A 19,523-nucleotide genomic window follows, 5' to 3' on the forward strand; every position below is an offset into this window, starting at 1 on the left:
CACAAAAATGCACATAATAAGGTGGATGGAAACATACTTACAGATATATTCCATCTTGTGAAGTGCTCATTGCATGAAGGGAATATGCTCTCAAAAAAATACAAAATGCAAGTTTCCATCAAAAGAAATCCAAGTCACACTGTAGGGTTTGTGCAAAATTGTGCAAAACCAACATACTGTAAGTCTTCATCAGGATGAGGACCTAAGTCGGTCGCAATGCAATGATCATTTTGAGATACGTATTCCATGTAAAATAAACTTTAATTTTGCACAAAGCCTACAGTGTACCTTCGATTGTTTTTCGAAAGAGACTTGCATTTTAGATTCTTTTGAGACCATATTCCACCCATGTAATGAGCCCTTCACAAGATTGAAGCACAGTACACCTGAATTATACAAAGAGCACCTGTATGTGCTCACCACAATGACCCAGCAGTGCTTCTTCTCCATTATAGATATAGTTAGTTTCCACTTAATCAAAATGGCCATGGGTTTATATAAATTGTCAAAATATTTCCCCATTCTTTAGTTTATTAATCCTATCAGCAAAACACAAAGTTGTATGCACTCAACTGTGGATGTGAATGTCTATAATAGCTTTTGTTTAAAACATAAACTTTTGGCCATATTTTTCTGGCACATTCCTAAAAACATAGAGGCCTGGGTAGTGTAACTGAGGATTAACAACATGAGGTCAGATTCTATGGGAGTGGAGGGTTAGGAGGGTCAGAGGATGTTTACCACAGCGCTTCAGCATCAGTGATCAGGACAGCAATGGGATGGAAAGACAATAGACAAAACAATGTCCTATTTAAAGATGGGTCACTGCTATTTATAAACCAGTGAAGAGGCCAGAGGAGGTGGGATGGAACATGAAGACAATATTTCACTCTTTCTTTATTGTTGTGCATTCACAGCTACACCCAGTCTCCAAAATATATTTCACAAATTACATTTTCAGGTGATTTCATGACATTTATCAGGCCTGCATGCTGCCTTGTGTTTCAGGCTTTCTCTCACTAATGGCTACTCTAATGTGGTTATCAGAGTAAATCCAGGGATCCGGCGCTGTCATCAATTTATCATACTAAGCTCTTATTTTGACATCTCTAAGGGGTCCAATAGAGCTTGTTACACCGTTAAAAACAGAGACAAATTTAACCTGTCAAAACAGTTACAGAGGACATTAATCTGCAGCCCAGGCAGCTGATATCTTTAATTCTTTGATACCGGTTTTGTTGGAGATGGTTTTCTTAACGTTGCAGTAAAACATGCAGTGTCTCTTATCTCGAAGGATGATGCTGACACATGGGGCTTGTTAATTTTCTGGTGTTGTGCAGTCCTGAATGTGTCCTGTGTGGTATTCCTCTAGTCAGAGATATTCTCGTCATTGTCTATCTACTTGTGAGATCTGCTTTTTAAATCAAAATAGACACTTGTGGCTGGACACAATGGGCAGCATTGTTTCTCTGTGAAAGGAGAGCATGTGCTTTGCTAATGCCGTACTTGCAGCAGCCAACCTCCGGGACAACTTCGACATTCAGCCTTTGATTAAGGAGCACAGTTATGCATGGATGACTTCCTCCAAGGTGCCCGGAGGTTGTGGGAAAGGGCCAGTGAGTAAGTGTGGCCTCAATCAAGGGGCCGGTCCTGCCTCACTGAATGGACTACACACACTTTAATGATACTGGGCCGAGTCCTGCTGAGCCGGGGGGGGGGGACTCACTGTAGATTGCATGACTATATAAGACTGGCGGAACAAACGTAACTGTGTGTTTAAATAGACAACCTTAATGCCAAGCCCACTCAACACAACACATTCACACACACACCGTTGGGTGCATGCGCATGTATGTTTATCGTAACTTTAAGGCATCCCAAGCAAATTAATGTCACGTCGAAGAGTTTAATTTATGCCTAATTCAGGCAAAAAAACTAGGGTTGTGTCCATGTAAGGTGAATAAGTGTGGACATGTTGAATATTTCAATCCAACACCTTGTCTTTGCAGAACATTTTCATTGTTTTTCCAATGCCAAAACACTTTTCTTCAAAATCTAAAGTAGAAACCTTTGTGTATTGTTTCTCGCCAGCAGTTCACCGTAAAATATTGTTGAGGCTCTGCTCTCAGTGTCACACTGCAATGAGAGATTAGTGTTTCTTATTGAAGGGAATTTTGAAAAGCTCAAGTTCTGCCTTTCATCAACTGTATTTCAGTGACTTTGACCACTGAAATACATTTGATGAAAGGCCGAAATGGAAAAAAAATAAAACAAACAAAAGGGAAACTCAAAAATGGAAGCTGGGTGTGGAGACTGGCAGTCGGGGTTAAGAATGGCGGTTGGGATGTAGATCAGTTTGAGGCTCGGCGAGGCAAGCAGGCAGTTGAAGCATGGAAGTGCTGAAGGCAAAAACACAGATCAAAAAGGTAGGTAAGTAGCATGCAGAAACAGAGAGCAAAAAGCGAGCCAAACGTTACCACTGAGGTACAATGACGAACTGGGGAAGGGTGGAGTGGGAGACTGGGTTAAATACTGCAACAGGAGTAGATGGCAATCAGTGCTGAGGGTTTCCAGGTGGTTGAGTGAACAGGCAGGTGAATGGAATCAGAATAGCCACACCCAGCCTCACACCGAATACAGACAGGGGGAGACAAACAAGAGGAGCAGGGAAAATACAGCAAATCCTAACAGTATATGTGTAGCCTATAAAGCTGGGTGACATTAGCCTGGGGTTACATATGAAGTGTCAAAAACACTGGATGTGTTAATCATGTTTTAAGACATGTAAAAGTACAGAGAAACCTTTCTGTCTCAGCAGATGAATTTGAAAACAGCCTTCTAGTGTCAAGTGAAGTAAGTAAAACACATTTTGAGTGGAGGCTGACTTTAAAAAACTGCTTCAATTAAGTTTGGAGCAAAAATAAATGAATAAGGCCAAAAGAACAAAAAGAATATCACATGAATCTCAGCTTGGCATTCTGCCTACAGACAATAGAGTACAAATTCCTGATAGCAGTGACATCATCGTAAAGATCCACACTAAGGCCTGTTGGCCCGAAACAGACTAGCACAAGTTTAACAGTGCAGGGTCTGGTCCTGCAGCAGGGACAGGGGGCTGATCCAGGGTCAGGGCTGTTTGTGCCCATCCTGATCTCAGCACACATGCGGTGGTGTGAGGGCTCGGCCACCTCCTATTAAACAGTGTGATTTAGTGTGGCGCCCGTATGGAAGCCCTCAGAAGGAGATTAATATAAAAGCGCAGGCAGGGAGGAGCACCTGCCATCCGTCTACCCAAAGACTGCAGAGCATGATATCTAACACTATCTGTGTTTGAAGTCTTCCAGGAGTGCAAATGCCATTAAATAGCGTTATACATTCTTGGCTCATGCTTGTAAGGCACTACATTGATGTTCTATCTGAAAATAAATCAAGTCTGATGTATAGATGTTCACAATCAGGGAGAACCTCACAGACTTCATGTGATTTCCCCTGATGTCTGTAACACAATCTCTACTATCCCAGACATTTAATACACCCAAAACTGCTCCTGTCATCGATGTCTCCCATGGGAAATCAAAAAGGCTTGTAAGCAGTGCTAATGCTACAGTTTCCCACGGATACTACAAGAGCTAAACATGGCTGATACTACGAGAGGTCACTTACGAATCATGTTTCTGACACTAGTGTGCAGAAATACTTAAAATTCACTCACTTTAGAAGCCCCATTGTGCACAGGCTGGGTGATTTTTTTTCTCCAATGAGTACATAATTTACATTTAAAGTTTGGAATTTTGTCAGGAAAGAAATGCCAACATGCTAAATCCCTATTCTTTTTATGAGCTCCTGACAATAGAACAAGGACTTTGCTAATCCACTTAATATGAGAGGATCAGCCCAGTTGGACCCACCACAAGAGATAAACCGCTGCTCTGTGGGATGGAAGCTGCTCTTGTTCCCTGGCTGGAGCAGGGCCAAGCTGGTGCCAGGAATTAATCCCAGTCACAAAAAGAAGCGATTCCCTCAGCAAACCAGGTTGGAGGGTCTGGGAAGAAGGTGTGTGTTTGTGGAGACAGGTGGTATGTTCAATATATGCCATGTGGCAAAACCCCTGCTTGGCCCATTTACACATTATCCTTTAATACTGAGTCCTGCTGTTGTCATTTAACACCAGTTCCCTAAAAATAATAGCAATTAACGGATCATGAAAATAAATAACAGCTGTTAAAGCTGGAAAATGATGAGAAGTTACAGAACATTAGCACAAAATATAGGTACTGAGAAAAGGAAAAATATCTTCAACAATTAGCCAGCATTTACTGTATTGTCTCTCACTGTTTTCACATAGCAGTAAAGTCATATAACTGTCCTACAGTCACATCTGCTTTTCATTGTCATGGCTCCTTAATTTGTCTCGCCTCCTATGTTGTATCACCCTGCAGAGCTCACCCTCGGTAAACAATAAGCCATGACTGAACTTTGCCGGTCTGCATTACAAAAACATGAACTAAAATCCACACAAGTCTTAAAAACAACAAGTAAAAGGTTAAAATCTTGTAGACTGTGAGGGACGTTAATTACTCTTACTGGTTGCTAATAGACCTCTGGCTGCAGAGCAAACATTAAAATCCTAAATAAATACAAATTGAATGGATTGCCGAGAAGATTGACGGGGGTGTCACGGTATCAGAAGTGAATATTGTGAGGCTCAGGGGCACCGAGCATCTCAGAAATATTCAGGCCTTTCCTGAAGGGGAATGTTTGCAGACAGTGGTTTCCTTTCAGCCCGCTGGGAGAGACCACAAAGCCCTGAGGCCCGGGGAAGTGAGGAGGTCACAAAGGGTTGGTTGTTTCTGAACACAGTACCAGGACACTCTGAAGTGTGAGACACAAGGGAATCCCCCAGGTTTTTTTTTACCTGTGGTCCCATGGCCACCAGTAGTATAAATGAAGGACTCACAAAAGTCTCACTGCAGCAATGCTCCCTTTTTCTGTCCTTTTAAATGCCAAATTAGTATCAATTGCTTTAGAGATGATCAATACGTTGTATTTTACAAGAATTGGTATTTTTCACGGTTTTAGCATTTAGTAGAGCTGGGCAATAAATCAATGTCATGAATTAATTCAAATTTATGGTATAGGACGATGTTTAAAAAATGAAACTCAATTTTTTTACTTTAGCTTGGGTAATTAGCTCCCGTATGTCGCAGTAACATATTGTTACTGTGTGCAACACCCGCACGCCTGCTCTCTGAGTCTCTATTTACTGCCGACACCGTCGAGGCCCAGATGTCCTGGGGGGAGCTGGAGTTAGCAGGTGGCTGGCTAGTTAATAGCTTGCTAACTCCCCTATGCATATTGCCCAGCCATACTATATAAGTGTATCTATGCTGTTACGTAGTGAATTTCCCCAGTAAAATCTATTCTTCTCTTATTTTCCATAACTCTGAAACTCAATATCTAAATTATGTACATTTTTCTTCTGTATAAAGATAGGGGGCATCCGGATTTGAACCGGGGACCTCTTGATCTGCAGTCAAATGCTCTACCACTGAGCTATACCCCCTGATGTTATTGTTATTGAACAAAGAAGTGATGTATCTGTTATATACTGTTTAAACTAAAACCACTCAGCTCTCCTTCTGGACAATACAGAAGAGAAATTACACAATGTGTGTACACCCACATCACACCCCTAGAGTGTAACCTCAGCAGAGGAGAGGCTTACCCCCTTGGGCTCTATTTGCTGCAGACACCGTCGAAGCCAAAGAATTTCTAATAAGGGAAGAAGTTCCACTCTCTCGTTACTTCCGGCTTCTGAACTGGTTGCAGTTCCACCAGCGTTCCATATAGGGGGCGCTCACAGGCCAGTGCAGAATGAATGGGACTCTATTGAGCTATACCCCTCAAAATCCACTTTTCTCAGGATATAATTTTTGTCTAGTAATTTGAATGTTGCATTCGAAAGGAGAGGCTAAGAAAATACACACTGCTGGGTGTTAGATTTAAAAAGCCTTTTAAAATGTCAATGACGTCATACACACATACGGCCAAAGATACTGCTTTACGGCAAGCTCTGAGTCGCTTCCTTTGTTCTCTCGAAGCATCGACAACACAGCTGACAGGTTAGGCTCTCCCTGTTAATACACGTGCTAGAAAGAGGTTTGCTAATGTTTTAAAGACCATGCCGAAATATTCACTCTGACATTCTGGTTCTGCTTTGGATGCCGTCAAGCGGGATCTCCGATCGTAATCAGTCCTTCACTGACCAATCAGCATTCATTAGCAGAATGCTAGCGTGTTATGGGCAACGACTCAACCTGTAAGAAATCGAAAGGACACAAGTACTCGTTCATTCAACTTTTGACCTATAATCCATGTTGAACTTGCAAAAACTACAATCAAATCTGAGATTTCTCAACGACAATCAGGCGAAAGAGACAAATTTAGCAGTCCAGCTCCATAGAGTCCCATACATTTAGCACTGGACCGCGATCACCCCCAGTGGAACTCTGGTGGAACTGCAAACAAATTCAGTACAATGGGGCTGAATAGGGAGTGGAACAGCTTTCCGTAGACGGGCTTTGGTCGAGCCCAGAGGGGAGCTGGAGTTAGCTGGCTAGTTAATAGCTTGCTAATTCCGCTATGCATATTGCCCAGCCATACTATATACGTGTATCTATGCTGTTATGTAGTGAATTTCCCCACAGAGCTCAGTAAAGTCTCTTCTTATCTTCTATAACTCAATATCTAAATTCAGTAAATTGTTCTTCTGTATAGAGATAGGGGGCATCCGGATTTGAACCTGGGACCTCTTGATCTGCAGTCAAATGCTCTACCACTGAGCTACACCCCCTTCTGACAACTTAACAATAATAGAAGTTGGATAACGACTAATACCTGTTTAATGTTGTTATTGAACAAAGAAGTGATGCTTTATTTTGTATCTGTTATATACTGTTAAAACTAAACTAAAACCACTCAGATCTCCTTCTGGACTAAACAGAAGAGAAATTACACAATGTGTGTACACCCACATCACACCCCCAGAGTGTAACCTCAGCAGTTTCCCACCAGAGCCTCTCTCGTCCTGCAGCTCCACTCTACTCCATCCCGTGACTGTCTGCTCTGTCATTTTCACAGTATCAGATCCAACAGCCCTATTCTTCCACCATAACAAACACACACACACACACACACACACACACACACACACACACACACACACACACACACACACACACACACACACACACACACACACACACACACACACACACACAGACAGATCATATCTCTGCACCTCTTCATGTTCCACAACATAAAGCCCTCCCTGTAACACTGGTGAAAAAAAGATACAACAAGTAGAAAACCATGCCATGTGTCATAATTTGGGCCGTCCCACTAAATGCATTTCTGTTTGGAGACTAGACTAGAGTCTCCCCAATTTAACATGTCGATCACTATATGTTCCCAGAAAACAAGAGCCAACACAAAGAGAGAGTGCTGGGAAGCATTAGGCTGACAGAGTGGAAGTAGGGCAGGAGCAGGGGGTGACAAGCAGGTCTGAACAGTTATGCAAATAGCTTGTGTCTGCCTGGTTATGGAGAGGAGAGTGAAAAGGGAACATTATTATTTAAAATAGGACATCAACCACCAGCCATGAGTTTCCTGTTTTCATTGGATTTGTAGAGTCGTGCCTTTCTACTGGCCTCCCCTCAGAGTGCTCAGCTTGTTTATTTAGCCAAGAAAGTTAGAGTAAACTTAATTGCTACTGATACATCCTCCAAAATATCTAAAGTCATGTAACTGTGACAATTAACTCTTTACATGTAATGTCCCTTGACTGCAGAGAAAAACAAACCAGATTATGCACACCATGTCTGCAATGGCTCACACATTTTGACATATTTAAATAAGAAAGGGCCTGATGAGGGAACACCACAGCAAACAATTGAAAGTACCTCAATGACTCTTTTCATTGTCTGCTGGACCTCCCATTGTACATCCCAGCAAGGTAGCTATACAGGCCACAAACAAAAGGAGACTGTGTATTGGTTGAGAAAATGACCATTTACTCCAACACAAGGAAGCTTTTCACAGGCTTTTTCTAGGACATACAACCACCAACCTCACTCTTCTTAAAATTTACATTATGATATGGAAATAACTGAAAGTTGTCAGCAGCTTTTAGAGGTCCCTTGAGTTTATTGAGTTCTTAGTGGGACCACAAACCTGAAGGGTCTCCTGTGAATATTGTGTTTCCAGTAACAATAAGTGTTTTGTTTTTTACAGTGTATATAAATTTGTGCTGTTGTAAAACATTGAAGACTGGTATATGACAAAAATGTATCTGCTTTCATAAGGCTGATATTTCTGAGGGACTTACAGGCAATCACAAATAAAAGATGGTTTATAGGTATTATTGTCTTAATATTGAATAGAAGAAATTATGTTCAACATGTCCAGGCTTGCCTGCATGTAACCTGACACTTCTCAGCTGCTGGTTGATCATTTACAGTTTAACAAAATCAAGTTGCAAGAATTTGCCACATATAAAACAGCAGAATGACATACGTATATATATATATATATATATACTTAACTATACTTAACTACTAACAAACAACAGTATAGTTAAAACTATGTCCACCATGAACACAACAGTAAATGTTGCTTACACATAGATGCATAAGTAATACAATCCAATTATAAAATATATAACAGTATAACACTCACAGGGGCCATTTAAAAGAAAAATCACAAACACTTTTATTTTGATGTTTTAATTATATATTGCTGATAATATCCACATAATTTAAATTAAGTGACATTTTCGACTTTTACTTGAGAATTGAGTAGCTGTTTTTATTTACTTAGGTAAAGAATCTGAATAATTCCTCCACCACTGCATGATAACATACAATAGTGTGCCAGTATTGATTTTTAAGAGAGAAAGAAGAACATGTATGCAGCCTTTTGCATAATCATTATTTATCTCATGCAATATAGGAGTTTATCTGGACTAAAGATCTGGTCTTATTTAACCAGTTCATTTTGTTTACCTGAAGGAGGTCCATTCAGACTTATGGGAACTCTCTCTGCAGATCAATAATAAATGGGTGGTGTTTATTTGTCTCTCCAGCAGCTGAAGCATTCTCAGCCTTTTGGTCCTTGGAGAGTTTCCTCTAATGTTGCATGAGGAGGGAAATTGAAACCGAGTTCTGAGGAGGACGCTCGGTCCCCTGGCTCTCACTTCTGGTGTGACCTGTAATCCAATCAGAGCTGGTGCTTCCATGCTGGGAAAATAAACAGAACCGAAGACTGATCCCACCGCCCGGTTCTTATCCACTGATCCTCAGAGCGTAGTCAGTGTAATCACATTCAGTTTGGTCTTAATCATAGGTCTTGCTCACATAGACAGAGGAATTCAATATTAACCTTCATTGTGTGTTATTTTCATTTTTCATTCATGAAAAGAAACAACCATGATTTATCTTAACATGTATCATAGACACAGCAAGAATCCAGGCCTGGATTGTCAGACAGAGTTTTCTTCAGAGTCTCTGGAGAGTAAAACATTCATGTGATCCTATGAAGGAAGGATATATGGATATAAATGTTAATATCAAGGAGCAGATGTTTTTTTAAGAATATAATCCAAGAAATCTGAGTCTATTGTGCAGGGGATCTGAGACTCAATCAGCTGACTTTACACAGCAGCATCTTAGATTAAAATGTGAAAGACTGAAATTGATACATATTTGAATCAACAAAAGCTTGAAAAGGCAGAAACATACAGGAGGCCATCCTGAGGAATGTTACAATAAAAGCAATAAATGGAAACATCATGAGTTGAAAAGCAAGATGTGGCTTTGAGCTAATGTCTTCCATGTTGGATCTATATGCAGAGTATCAAGTTATAGCTGACATCTTACAGAGCTGAGCATGCACATGTGTTTCCAGTTTTTGTGGCGTGTATCAGTGAATAACAAAAGATACTTTAGTGCTATAATGATGCTTTCTGGACAGTTTGTAGGATGTTGTGACACCCTGGTCACAGTGCATGCTGGGATTTTTGTCCTGCTATGTGTGTGTCATCATCTTTGTAAAAGCAGGAACTATAAATAGCAGCCCTTTAATTTTACCATCTGAGGCTTCAGCTCAGATCCCCCACCATGCTGATATGATCAGGGGGGACATCAAACACATTGGGATGTTTATTTGTGGGTTTGTGGGCACTATGGTGAGGAAGTGGGCTTGTCTGAAGAAGCTGGATATAATATCACTGGTATCCAGCAGTAATGTTAGATAGAGGGGTCTAAGCTGAGGTGATTTCAAAAGGGACAAGAAGGCGTTTTTTCTGTTGGTGTCTGTGGAAGAAGCAAAAGGCTGAAATAAACCGAACCAAAGGGGAGGTTGGCGCTAATACAACTGAAGAACTTTACTCTTTCTCTTGTCATTTTAACAACTGACATTGTTTTTACAAGTCCAAAGGACCAAAAAGAGTTTCCGAGGAGGGACGAATGCCTTGCAAGCCCAGCAGAAAGAGGCAGTTGATTGAAGAAGAATGAAGGCCACAGAGACAACCCCCTTGGCCTGGTTTTTTTTATACTTGCTATTAGACGCCTTTCTATGCACACTTTTAAAAGGTGAACAAAAGACCCTGTCAGGAGCAACAAAGCAGAGAGGTAACTTATGCCCTGTGTGTCCCAGAATTAAAAACAATGAAACACCTGCTGTGAAAAGTATATATATTTTAAGAATTTCTCTTACTAGTGCAACCAAAGACAGCTGGAGAAGAGTTAAGAAGCAGAATCTATTTAACTGTATTACAGACATGAACGGTGTGACTCTCTTATACCTTAAAGGACAACATTGACTTTTTTTTATCCCAAAGGTACCCAAAATTGCGATTGAGACCAAAATCATCTGTGTTTTCAGCTGTCTTTGCATCCAACTTAAAAAGGTTTATCATCAAACTTTGGGCTTCAAGGATTTTGGCTTTAATTTAGCACCAAACTTAAACCCAGGTTTAACCAGACTTTTGTTTGATACTAAACCATCTAAGGCTACATCCACACTACTACGTTTTCATTTTAAACAGTGTTTTAGAACGAAAACTATCTTGATCCTCACACGCTTTTTTAGTACCAAACGCATATCACAGACCATTCACGTAGCCTACACTGGGCATGCACGGCTGATAACGCTGTGTCGCAAATCAAATAACAGCTTGCCTCTTGCACATGACGGCAGTAGTAGCATTAGAAAATTCAGAATTTGACTGTACAATAGCTGCAAACATAGAAAACAAGGTCCGAGATGGCTGTAATTAGTAATCCATGTTGAATTACCAACTGATAGTCGAGGCGGATGCAATTTCTGCCGGTTTAGACTCAAACGCAATCCCAGAATTTTCAAACTAAAACGGGGCCAGCAGCGTCTCCAAATATCTCCGTTAGGGGCTCGGAAACACCAGAGTAGTTTGGATGCCAGGTGTAAACGAAGCAAAAGTTATGTGTTGAGTGTGAATGCCTAAATCTGGTGGTGGCTGGGCGTCAGATTTTTTTTTAGGCTGCATATTGGTCTAAATGGATTTGCATGTCTTTTGGTCAGCCTCCCAGCACCAGAAGGCACTCAGTTGTGAGAGCCAGAATTTGAATAACAAGTGTTCAGCAATGGCCAACTGTTTAGAGTCCTCACAAGGTCAGGGAAGAACAATTAAGCCCGTTTCTCTGTTGAACACCCGGCTCACACTTGGCTGAATTCAAATAGCTCCACCTTGAAAAAAAGAAATCAGTCTAAAGTCTGATTGCAGATTCAGATACGGAAGATACACCTTTTTGTGTGAATAATGTAGTTAGAAACACACCTTTCTCGTAACCACCTGCAGGTTCATATTCTTTGGGTCAATATTTTACTCATATTATCTTTAAAAACCAAACTGAACTGTGCAAGTCACACACACACACACACACACACACACACACACGCGCGCGCGCACACACACACACACACACACACACACACACACACACACACACACCACGCCCCATTGTTGCGTCACTAGTTGGCATGCTGTATTCAAGGACCTCCCACGAGGCGTGGCCAACATGGAAGCTTATATATTTAACCTCGATACAAATGAGTTATTTGCGATTAAGCTATGCACCCTGACGGACCTGTCGTTCATCCTTTTACATTTTATTGAGAAAAAATACCATATGGACTTTGCATTGGAGATTCGTTGCGCCGCTTCATAGTTTTTAGTCATCAAAGTTTAATCATGTTGAAAAATAATGGAAAGAAGACAGCCATCTCTATAGCCAGCACAGCGTTTCTCTGCCTGCTGCTGCTCCTGGTTGCTGTGCAGCATCACCGGGTCCAGGTGGATGAGGTGGCGAACGGAGAGAATACCGGGACGCGCTCTCTTCTCCAAGATGCCGCGCAGGAACAGGAGCAGGACGCACAGGCTAAGAAAGGATTCTCGGCGTACTTCACCAAACTGACCCGGGGACGGAGGGAGGTGGAGAAGCCCGCACGCTCCTCCGCGTACGCCGCTGACCCGCCTCCAGCTGAGGACATCAGCGCGGATGACATCTTCATCGCTGTGAAGACCACCAAGAAGTTCCATCAGTCCAGACTGAACCTGCTCCTGGACACGTGGATCTCAAGAAACATGCAACAGGTAAAGGAAAAGTGCAAAATGAATTATTGATATCATCCATGTTTTATTCATTTGGCGTGCATAATCAGCTCTTAATTAATGCTGTGCATGCACAAGCTAGAAATTTAGATTTTTAGAAAAGTGATGTGCCTGTTTGTGGTCTGATATCATTGTTGCTGAGCCTGTGCTGCAGAGCTGAACAATAGGCCTGTGTACACATGCAGGTGATGCGTGTTGCTTACAGTGCTGTATTGTTCCCCGTGTCACCAGATGACACACTGAAAAAGCCACACAACCCCTGTTACCATGCTGAATTTCTCCAGCTCTGTCACTTCTCCTCTGAGTGATGTCCCTGAGAACGGAGGGAACAGTTTCAGGACTCCCTCGTCTCCCTCTTTCAGCCCCCCTCTCTCCCCACTCTCTATTATCCCTCCTCTTTTTGGATGTCCCTGTGAATGCCCCCGGTGCAATGGATGCTTCACAGCCCCGACTCCAGTGCTGTCCCCCTTCCAGCACTAACAAAGCGTCTTTCTGAAGGGAAAGAAAAGCTTTCCCAGCCCCTTGTCTCCCCTCTCTCCGTGGGAGCTGAGTCTGGGTCAAGCTTACTGGAGGGATGGGGAAAACGGGGGCTTCGTTAAGGGGATCCCTGGGACAAAGGGGTGCATCTATAGGCAAGTTTATGCTGGGAAGCAGCACACTGAGTATGAAAATGTGGCCTTGAGAACCAAGCTCCTTCAGCGGGTGCACAAAGACACGCACAGCTATAGTGTTGTGGTTTACGGTTGCTATTCAAAGTGATTTTATCTTGCACCTAGAGCTATCACACACAGGTTCTTTTTTTTTTTTTTTTAAACCATGTCTCTCTTTATCTCAAGCACCAGTCAAGTTTGTGGAGAGGTTGCTTCTCTCATGTTTGATGTCTGTAAAATTGTAATAACTGTCTGTCACAATCACTTAGCCCAGACAGAATCACCTGCACAGCTCAAGTTAATGTCCAAACCATACTCCACAACATCTGCTTGGATGTGAGTTAATTGTGCTAATTGGTGATAATCACTGTACTGGATGATTAACCCATCCGACAGAGTTAAAAGCAGCTTATAGGCAGGCAGCTGGTGGGTGGCTGCATGGACAAAAAGGACAGACTGAGCCCCACAATGCAAGAGGGAGTTCCTGGAGGAAGGGTGCCAGATGGTCAGGAGAGACAGAACAAAGGACGACCTTAATGCCAGCCATATGATGCTCTGAGTTCCCACCATGTACATATGGCCATCCCCAATATTCAGGTTTGATTCTCATGCTCAGCTGATGGGCATCTGTGGGGTTTGGATCGCTTTTGTAGCAGTACACACACATGGGACAAAAGTATTATTTCTGCAAATGCCAGTTTATAAGACTTTTATAAGACTTTTTATTTCTGACTGTGTTGTTACTTTTCTGCTCAAACTTAGATCTTTCTACTCATATGCATGAATAGAGTTGCTATCTGCAGCTGTTTACATGAGAACAGGGAGGGAAGATTATCTCTGTGATAGCTCTGTTGACACAATAGTGCCTGTGGCCTTCTTAACCTTTGAGCCCATTCCGAGCATAAATAGCATTTTTCTGTTAATCCAACCAGTTAGTTTGTCTTTATGTAAAAAGTTACTTTGTGGATATTAAATGCCAGATCCCAAAAAATTACTTGTAAATTGGTGCTTTTGAAACAGAAAGCCTCTTTCATCAAAAACCAACGGTTCCCCTTCCTGTTTTCTATTAATTACCCTTGAACAATGTAGCTTTATACTGAGAGCAGGGTCAGGAAACAAAAGAATAAAATGTTTCACAATATTTCCTCATCAGCAGGGAATTGTTTTGTAAAACTGGCCCATAGTCGCTGCTTTCATTAGAACTTTTTTTGCAGCTGGCACTGACATCTCTTGAGAGTATGATAATTAGCCAGCACTTAAACAATGAGCGCTTTTAGCATTTAGAAAAAAATACTTATGAAATGGCTTCACTATGAAGTGCAAGTGGTCGGAAAGTGGGTGTCATTGAAGAGGACACCCGGGTGTTAAAAATGTGCCTGATGGTATAAATCATTTGTCCTGATAAAAAGGCCTGAACATGCTTTGAATCTCTGGGACAGAAGAGGGAAGGAGCCAGGGTGGAAGTGGTTGATGGAGGGAGGGGAGCCTGATGCCCTTCCTTCCCGTGGAGCTGGAGACAGCCAGCCAGGCACCACGTTCAGCTCAGACAGGGCCATGCCAGGCCTTCCTGTGACCCCCCCTCACTTTGCTCTCATCTCCCTCTTTTCCTCACCCGTGCCCCCTCAGCTCTTATCTCTGCTTCACACACAGCCATCTTTTCTTTTCTTTTTTTTGTATGAATTAGTATTCCATGAAAGTAACTGTTCTTTTCTGGTTTCAGTTAAAAACAAAGACAGAAAAAATCCTTCCCAGGGAGGGTTCTCTTTAGTTAACTCCTGCAGCTGTATGCAAATGCTGGCAAACATATTTAGAATTTACCCAGTGGAGACTTTACCCAGCATGAAAACTGACAGCATTGTTCTATTCAAGAGGCTCTGGCCGTATATGTGGCCCAGAGAGGGGGTGGGAGGAGGAGGCAGGATAGGGGGTAAAGAAGGGATGAATGGCCACACACGGTTTTCGATTTACTAATCAGCAGTGAGATTCCAGCCCTCTCCTCCATCCTCCCTCCCTCCCTCTCTCTGTCAGTGCCCTGGCAGCTCTGGCAGCTGCCTCAGTGATTAGGCTGTCTATTCAAGAGGCTTAAAAGCAAACAGCGCCAGCCTCTGATCCCTTAACCAGTGAAACCACCACCCTTCCTTAAACAAATACCGGCCCATGGCTTCAGCATCAAGCAACATCTGCTCTGAGTATGTTGTCTTCGTCTTGTGCCGAAAAAGAAAACTGATGTAGAAAGATGTGTCTTTTCATTGAAGTAAAGTCAGCAGACTGTTTCTGGATGCAGTTCACATATCGCAGTTGCTCGGCAACAGGCTGGCGAACTTGCAGGAATGTGGGTTAAAGTTGATAAAGTGCTCTGTCAGTGAGGGCTAAGGCACCACGACCTGGCCTGTAGAGACACGTGGCACCGATAAGGTAGCGTGATGTTCGGCAGGTGCTGCCTCACCTGAGGTGAAGAGTAAACAGACCACTGGCGGTTTCAAAGCTCAGGGCCCTTTCATCATCACTATTCACCAGCTTGCACCTGCTCAGTGTAAAGCATCATAAAGAGGAGTCTAATCTTCCCCTGCTCCTTTTTAAAGTGTGTTCCTGTAAGGTGCCCTTTGTTGTTGTTGTAACTGAGTAACTTATGAGTAACTGCAACATTTAACAAGCGCCTGCAATCTCGTGGTTTGATTCTCAAGTCTGTCATACAGCAGCGAGCACCCAGATCATTGTGTGCAGTGGTTTATCGACTTGACGCTTCTCTTTTAGTTGTATTCAACATTGTGAAGCCAGGCAGCAGGTCCGGCAGAGCGAAGGGGCTCAGCCGGGGGATGGGATACATAAATGGGTTGTGTGTGGGGCGGACAGTCTGCCTCCTCTTTTGTTCTATGTCTGGGATGCTTCGGGGCAGCAGCATAGTTGCCATGGAAAGAGTGAAACGGAGGACAATAGGGCTTTATTAGAGCAGGGGGTTGTTTAACTCAATGTGTTTTACACTGCATAAAAGGCATGTTGATTGATACTAATCACACGGGGCTGGATGTGACGAAGAAGGACTTTGGACACACTCTTAAATTTGATCGTGTGATTACTTCACATGATCATCCAAAGTGGTTTTGATTTTGTGGCTTTAAATACCAAGTCCACTTATCTGTATTCTCCCTTTGTTTGTTTACAGACTTACATCTTCACAGATGGAGAGGATGAGGAGCTAAAAAAGAAAATTGGTAAGTTTTATGAGGGGAATTTCATCATATTCAAGGGAACAGAGATACACATTGTTTTATTAGAAAGGGAGCTCTGAATTAATGAGCAATCATACTTTGAAATCATACTTTTGAATCATACTTTCATAACAATTCTGCTTTGAGCTTTTTCTGTGAAAAATGCTATTTCAATACATAGAGCCTTCATTGATGTTAACTAAAAATCCTCCTATTTCTGTTTATTGTTGCCACAGGGAGTCACGCAATCAACACCAACTGTTCTGCAGCTCATAGCCGACAAGCTCTGTCTTGCAAGATGGCAGTGGAATATGACAAGTTCATAGAGTCGGGGAAAAAGTAAGTATCACATAAAATACATTTTAATGGAGATTTTTATGAACATCTCAGGTTCTAATAGTTCATCTCTTTCCTAGGTGGTTCTGTCACGTAGATGACGATAACTACGTGAATGTTCGGACTCTGGTGAAGCACCTGTCGCAGTACCCCCACACCCAGGACATGTACATCGGTAAACCCAGCCTGGACCGGCCCATAGAGGCCACAGAGAGGCTGGGGGACAACAAGATGGTACGTAGAATATTCTTTTATTTGGTGCATAATATTTTTTTTTTTTAAGCTCATATGGGTTTTTGTCAAATGATTCTGTATATTAACAAACTTTTTCTGTGTACTTATAGAAACCAGTCAACTTCTGGTTTGCTACTGGAGGAGCAGGCTTCTGTGTGAGCCGAGGTCTGGCTCTGAAGATGAGCCCATGGGCCAGGTAAGATGCAGATACCCTTAACACACATCCTGTATTATTGCACAGAACATTTATACCTCAGTCTTGAGCATACATTGCTGCAATTATTACATCAACACTGACCAAGTGTCTGTCTATATTTTGTCTTTCCAGTGGCGGCCACTTCATGAACACAGCTGAGAAGATTCGCCTGCCCGACGACTGCACCGTCGGCTACATCATTGAGTCGGTTCTGGGGGTTCCTCTGACCCGCAGCAACTTGTTTCACTCCCACCTGGAGAACCTGCAACAAGTGTCAAGATCTGAGATACACAAGCAGGTGAGAGGCGCATAGCTCATATTTCTTTATGTACATGATCAGTATCCAGTATCCTTGGTGTTTTCTATATTGCTCATGTTTTTGCTGTTATTCTTCCCCCAGATCACCCTCAGTTATGGGATGTTTGAGAACAAGAGTAACATCATCAATTTGAAAGGGGCTTTTGCTGTGGAGGAGGATCCATCAAGGTGAGAGATTGTTCTGTATTTAATGACATTTAATCTCTGTTTTAACACTTTTTTTTTAAGCAAATCTAACTCCCAACCTTCTTATCTCTGTCTTCCAGGTTTAAGTCTGTGCACTGTCTCCTGTACCCAGACACCCCATGGTGTCCCCCTCAGGTTGCCTTTTAGGGCGACCGCTCCTTTCTCATCCTCGTCCCCGTTGTGCCTCGGTATCTGAAAGGCTTGCGGGGACCAGTGTTTGGTATTAGACCGCACGGCTGCTGTATTGTTGCTGCAGTTGTGTGCGGTCTTTAATAGTTTTACTGGGCTGCTGTGCGGCCCGCCTCGGGACTATTCCTTCCTTTCTGCAGCCAGGACCTTGCCCCATAATGTTCTGGTGGAGGACCCCAGCTCTCGGCAGGAAGTAGCTTTCAGCGTTAAGCTTTGCAGGCAATCAGTTGAGCTTTGTGATGTATATGTTGCTTGTAAATGTATCTGCAATTCTCATAGAATGTATTGTCATATATTCAAGCCTTTTTGCCAGCTTTACATTCACTGTTTTTAGCTTTTAAAAATGCAAAGCCATACAGGTCTTTGTTAGTAGGCTTTTTGGCTTTTATTGCATATAATTGGCTTTTTCAGGCATTTTTGTTTAGATATTTTAACTCTGATGACTCCGGACAAATGCTCTAATATGAAGATATTGTTGTGCTTTTAAGTTAACTGTGTAATTTCTCCCATAAACTGAGCTGGCAGTAGGCAGATTTCCAAATGCATCTTTGGGTGATCTAATCTGAGGTATATCAGGACAAAGCACTTTTCCCTTTTTGATATTTTTTGGTGAACTGACCTAATTTACGTCCTTTTATTGACATGCCTCAGATTTGCGTCCAAATTCACAAAAAGAAAAAATAACCCCTCAAAATCTCGATCTATTCATTTTTATCTATTTAATAACACTCCTTGCATTTGTTACAATCAGGGAAAATAATGAGTGGAAGAGATTTTGATTCAGGGTTACAATCAGCTTTTGAGTTGCTTTGAAAAGTTTTTTTTGTTTGTTTAAAATTGCACAGCTGAGTGTCAAATTATCTGATGTTTGCTCCTGAAAAGACGCTCACCTCAAAAGGTTCAACAGCGAATAATTAGTGACTTTTAGCTTGGATGAAATCAAATTAGCAAAGAAAAATCACAATGAAACATTGGCATCTAAATAATAACCATGTGTGATCTGAGCCACAGTCTTTAATAGTTTGCACAAAAGACTGATGAGCTTCTGTTATTATTAACATGAACGTTCTGTATTTACACTTAATATTGGCTGGTTACTGTTGAGGCCTGTGAGGTGAGAACTTTACAAGAGCAACATGAGTGTTTCCACATGGAGGTGTTCGTTCCCTCTGTGTCGTCTCTCACCCATATTGGGTTACACTGTACATTTTGATTACAGTATTGTGTACTGTGCCTTTTTGTCTAAATTAGTAATTGTATAATGTTTAGAATGTAATTTCCACTTTGTGGGTTACATAAGCTTTTAATGACCCGGACATGATATTTGAACTGTGCTAAATGACTGTGGTGTTTATTCTCCAGTATCTGGAGGGTTTGAACGGTTCATTCCCAATACTGGCTTCTCAGGGATTCTGAGCTGATCCTGGTATTAACTACCATTGGACCCACGGTGGGACCTAAAACTTTGAATAAAAGTGCATAACCACTGAGAAACTTTA

At 42.1% G+C, this 19,523-nt stretch overlaps 1 protein-coding gene and 2 non-coding genes across 3 annotated transcripts; 1 reads left to right on the forward strand and 2 right to left on the reverse strand.

Annotated features, from left to right (window-relative positions):
• Positions 1–5,491: 5,491 nt before the first annotated feature.
• Positions 5,492–5,563, reverse strand: trnac-gca (transfer RNA cysteine (anticodon GCA)). Its single transcript has one exon. It is a non-coding gene; the product is annotated as a tRNA-Cys (tRNA).
• Positions 5,564–6,781: 1,218 nt separating this feature from the next.
• trnac-gca (transfer RNA cysteine (anticodon GCA)) lies at positions 6,782–6,853 on the reverse strand. The gene has a single exon. It is a non-coding gene; the product is annotated as a tRNA-Cys (tRNA).
• Positions 6,854–12,160: 5,307 nt separating this feature from the next.
• On the forward strand, positions 12,161–19,523 carry lfng (LFNG O-fucosylpeptide 3-beta-N-acetylglucosaminyltransferase). Its single transcript, XM_078269999.1, has 8 exons — positions 12,161–12,688; positions 16,520–16,568; positions 16,802–16,904; positions 16,982–17,135; positions 17,246–17,331; positions 17,464–17,629; positions 17,732–17,817; positions 17,916–19,523. The coding sequence occupies exons 1-8, from the start codon at positions 12,287–12,289 to the stop codon at positions 17,980–17,982; spliced, it is 1,113 nt and encodes a 370-aa protein (XP_078126125.1). The 5' UTR covers positions 12,161–12,286; the 3' UTR covers positions 17,983–19,523.

The sequence above is a fragment of the Sander vitreus genome, chromosome 15 (genome assembly GCF_031162955.1).
Source record: "Sander vitreus isolate 19-12246 chromosome 15, sanVit1, whole genome shotgun sequence".
NCBI lineage: Eukaryota > Metazoa > Chordata > Actinopteri > Perciformes > Percidae > Sander > Sander vitreus.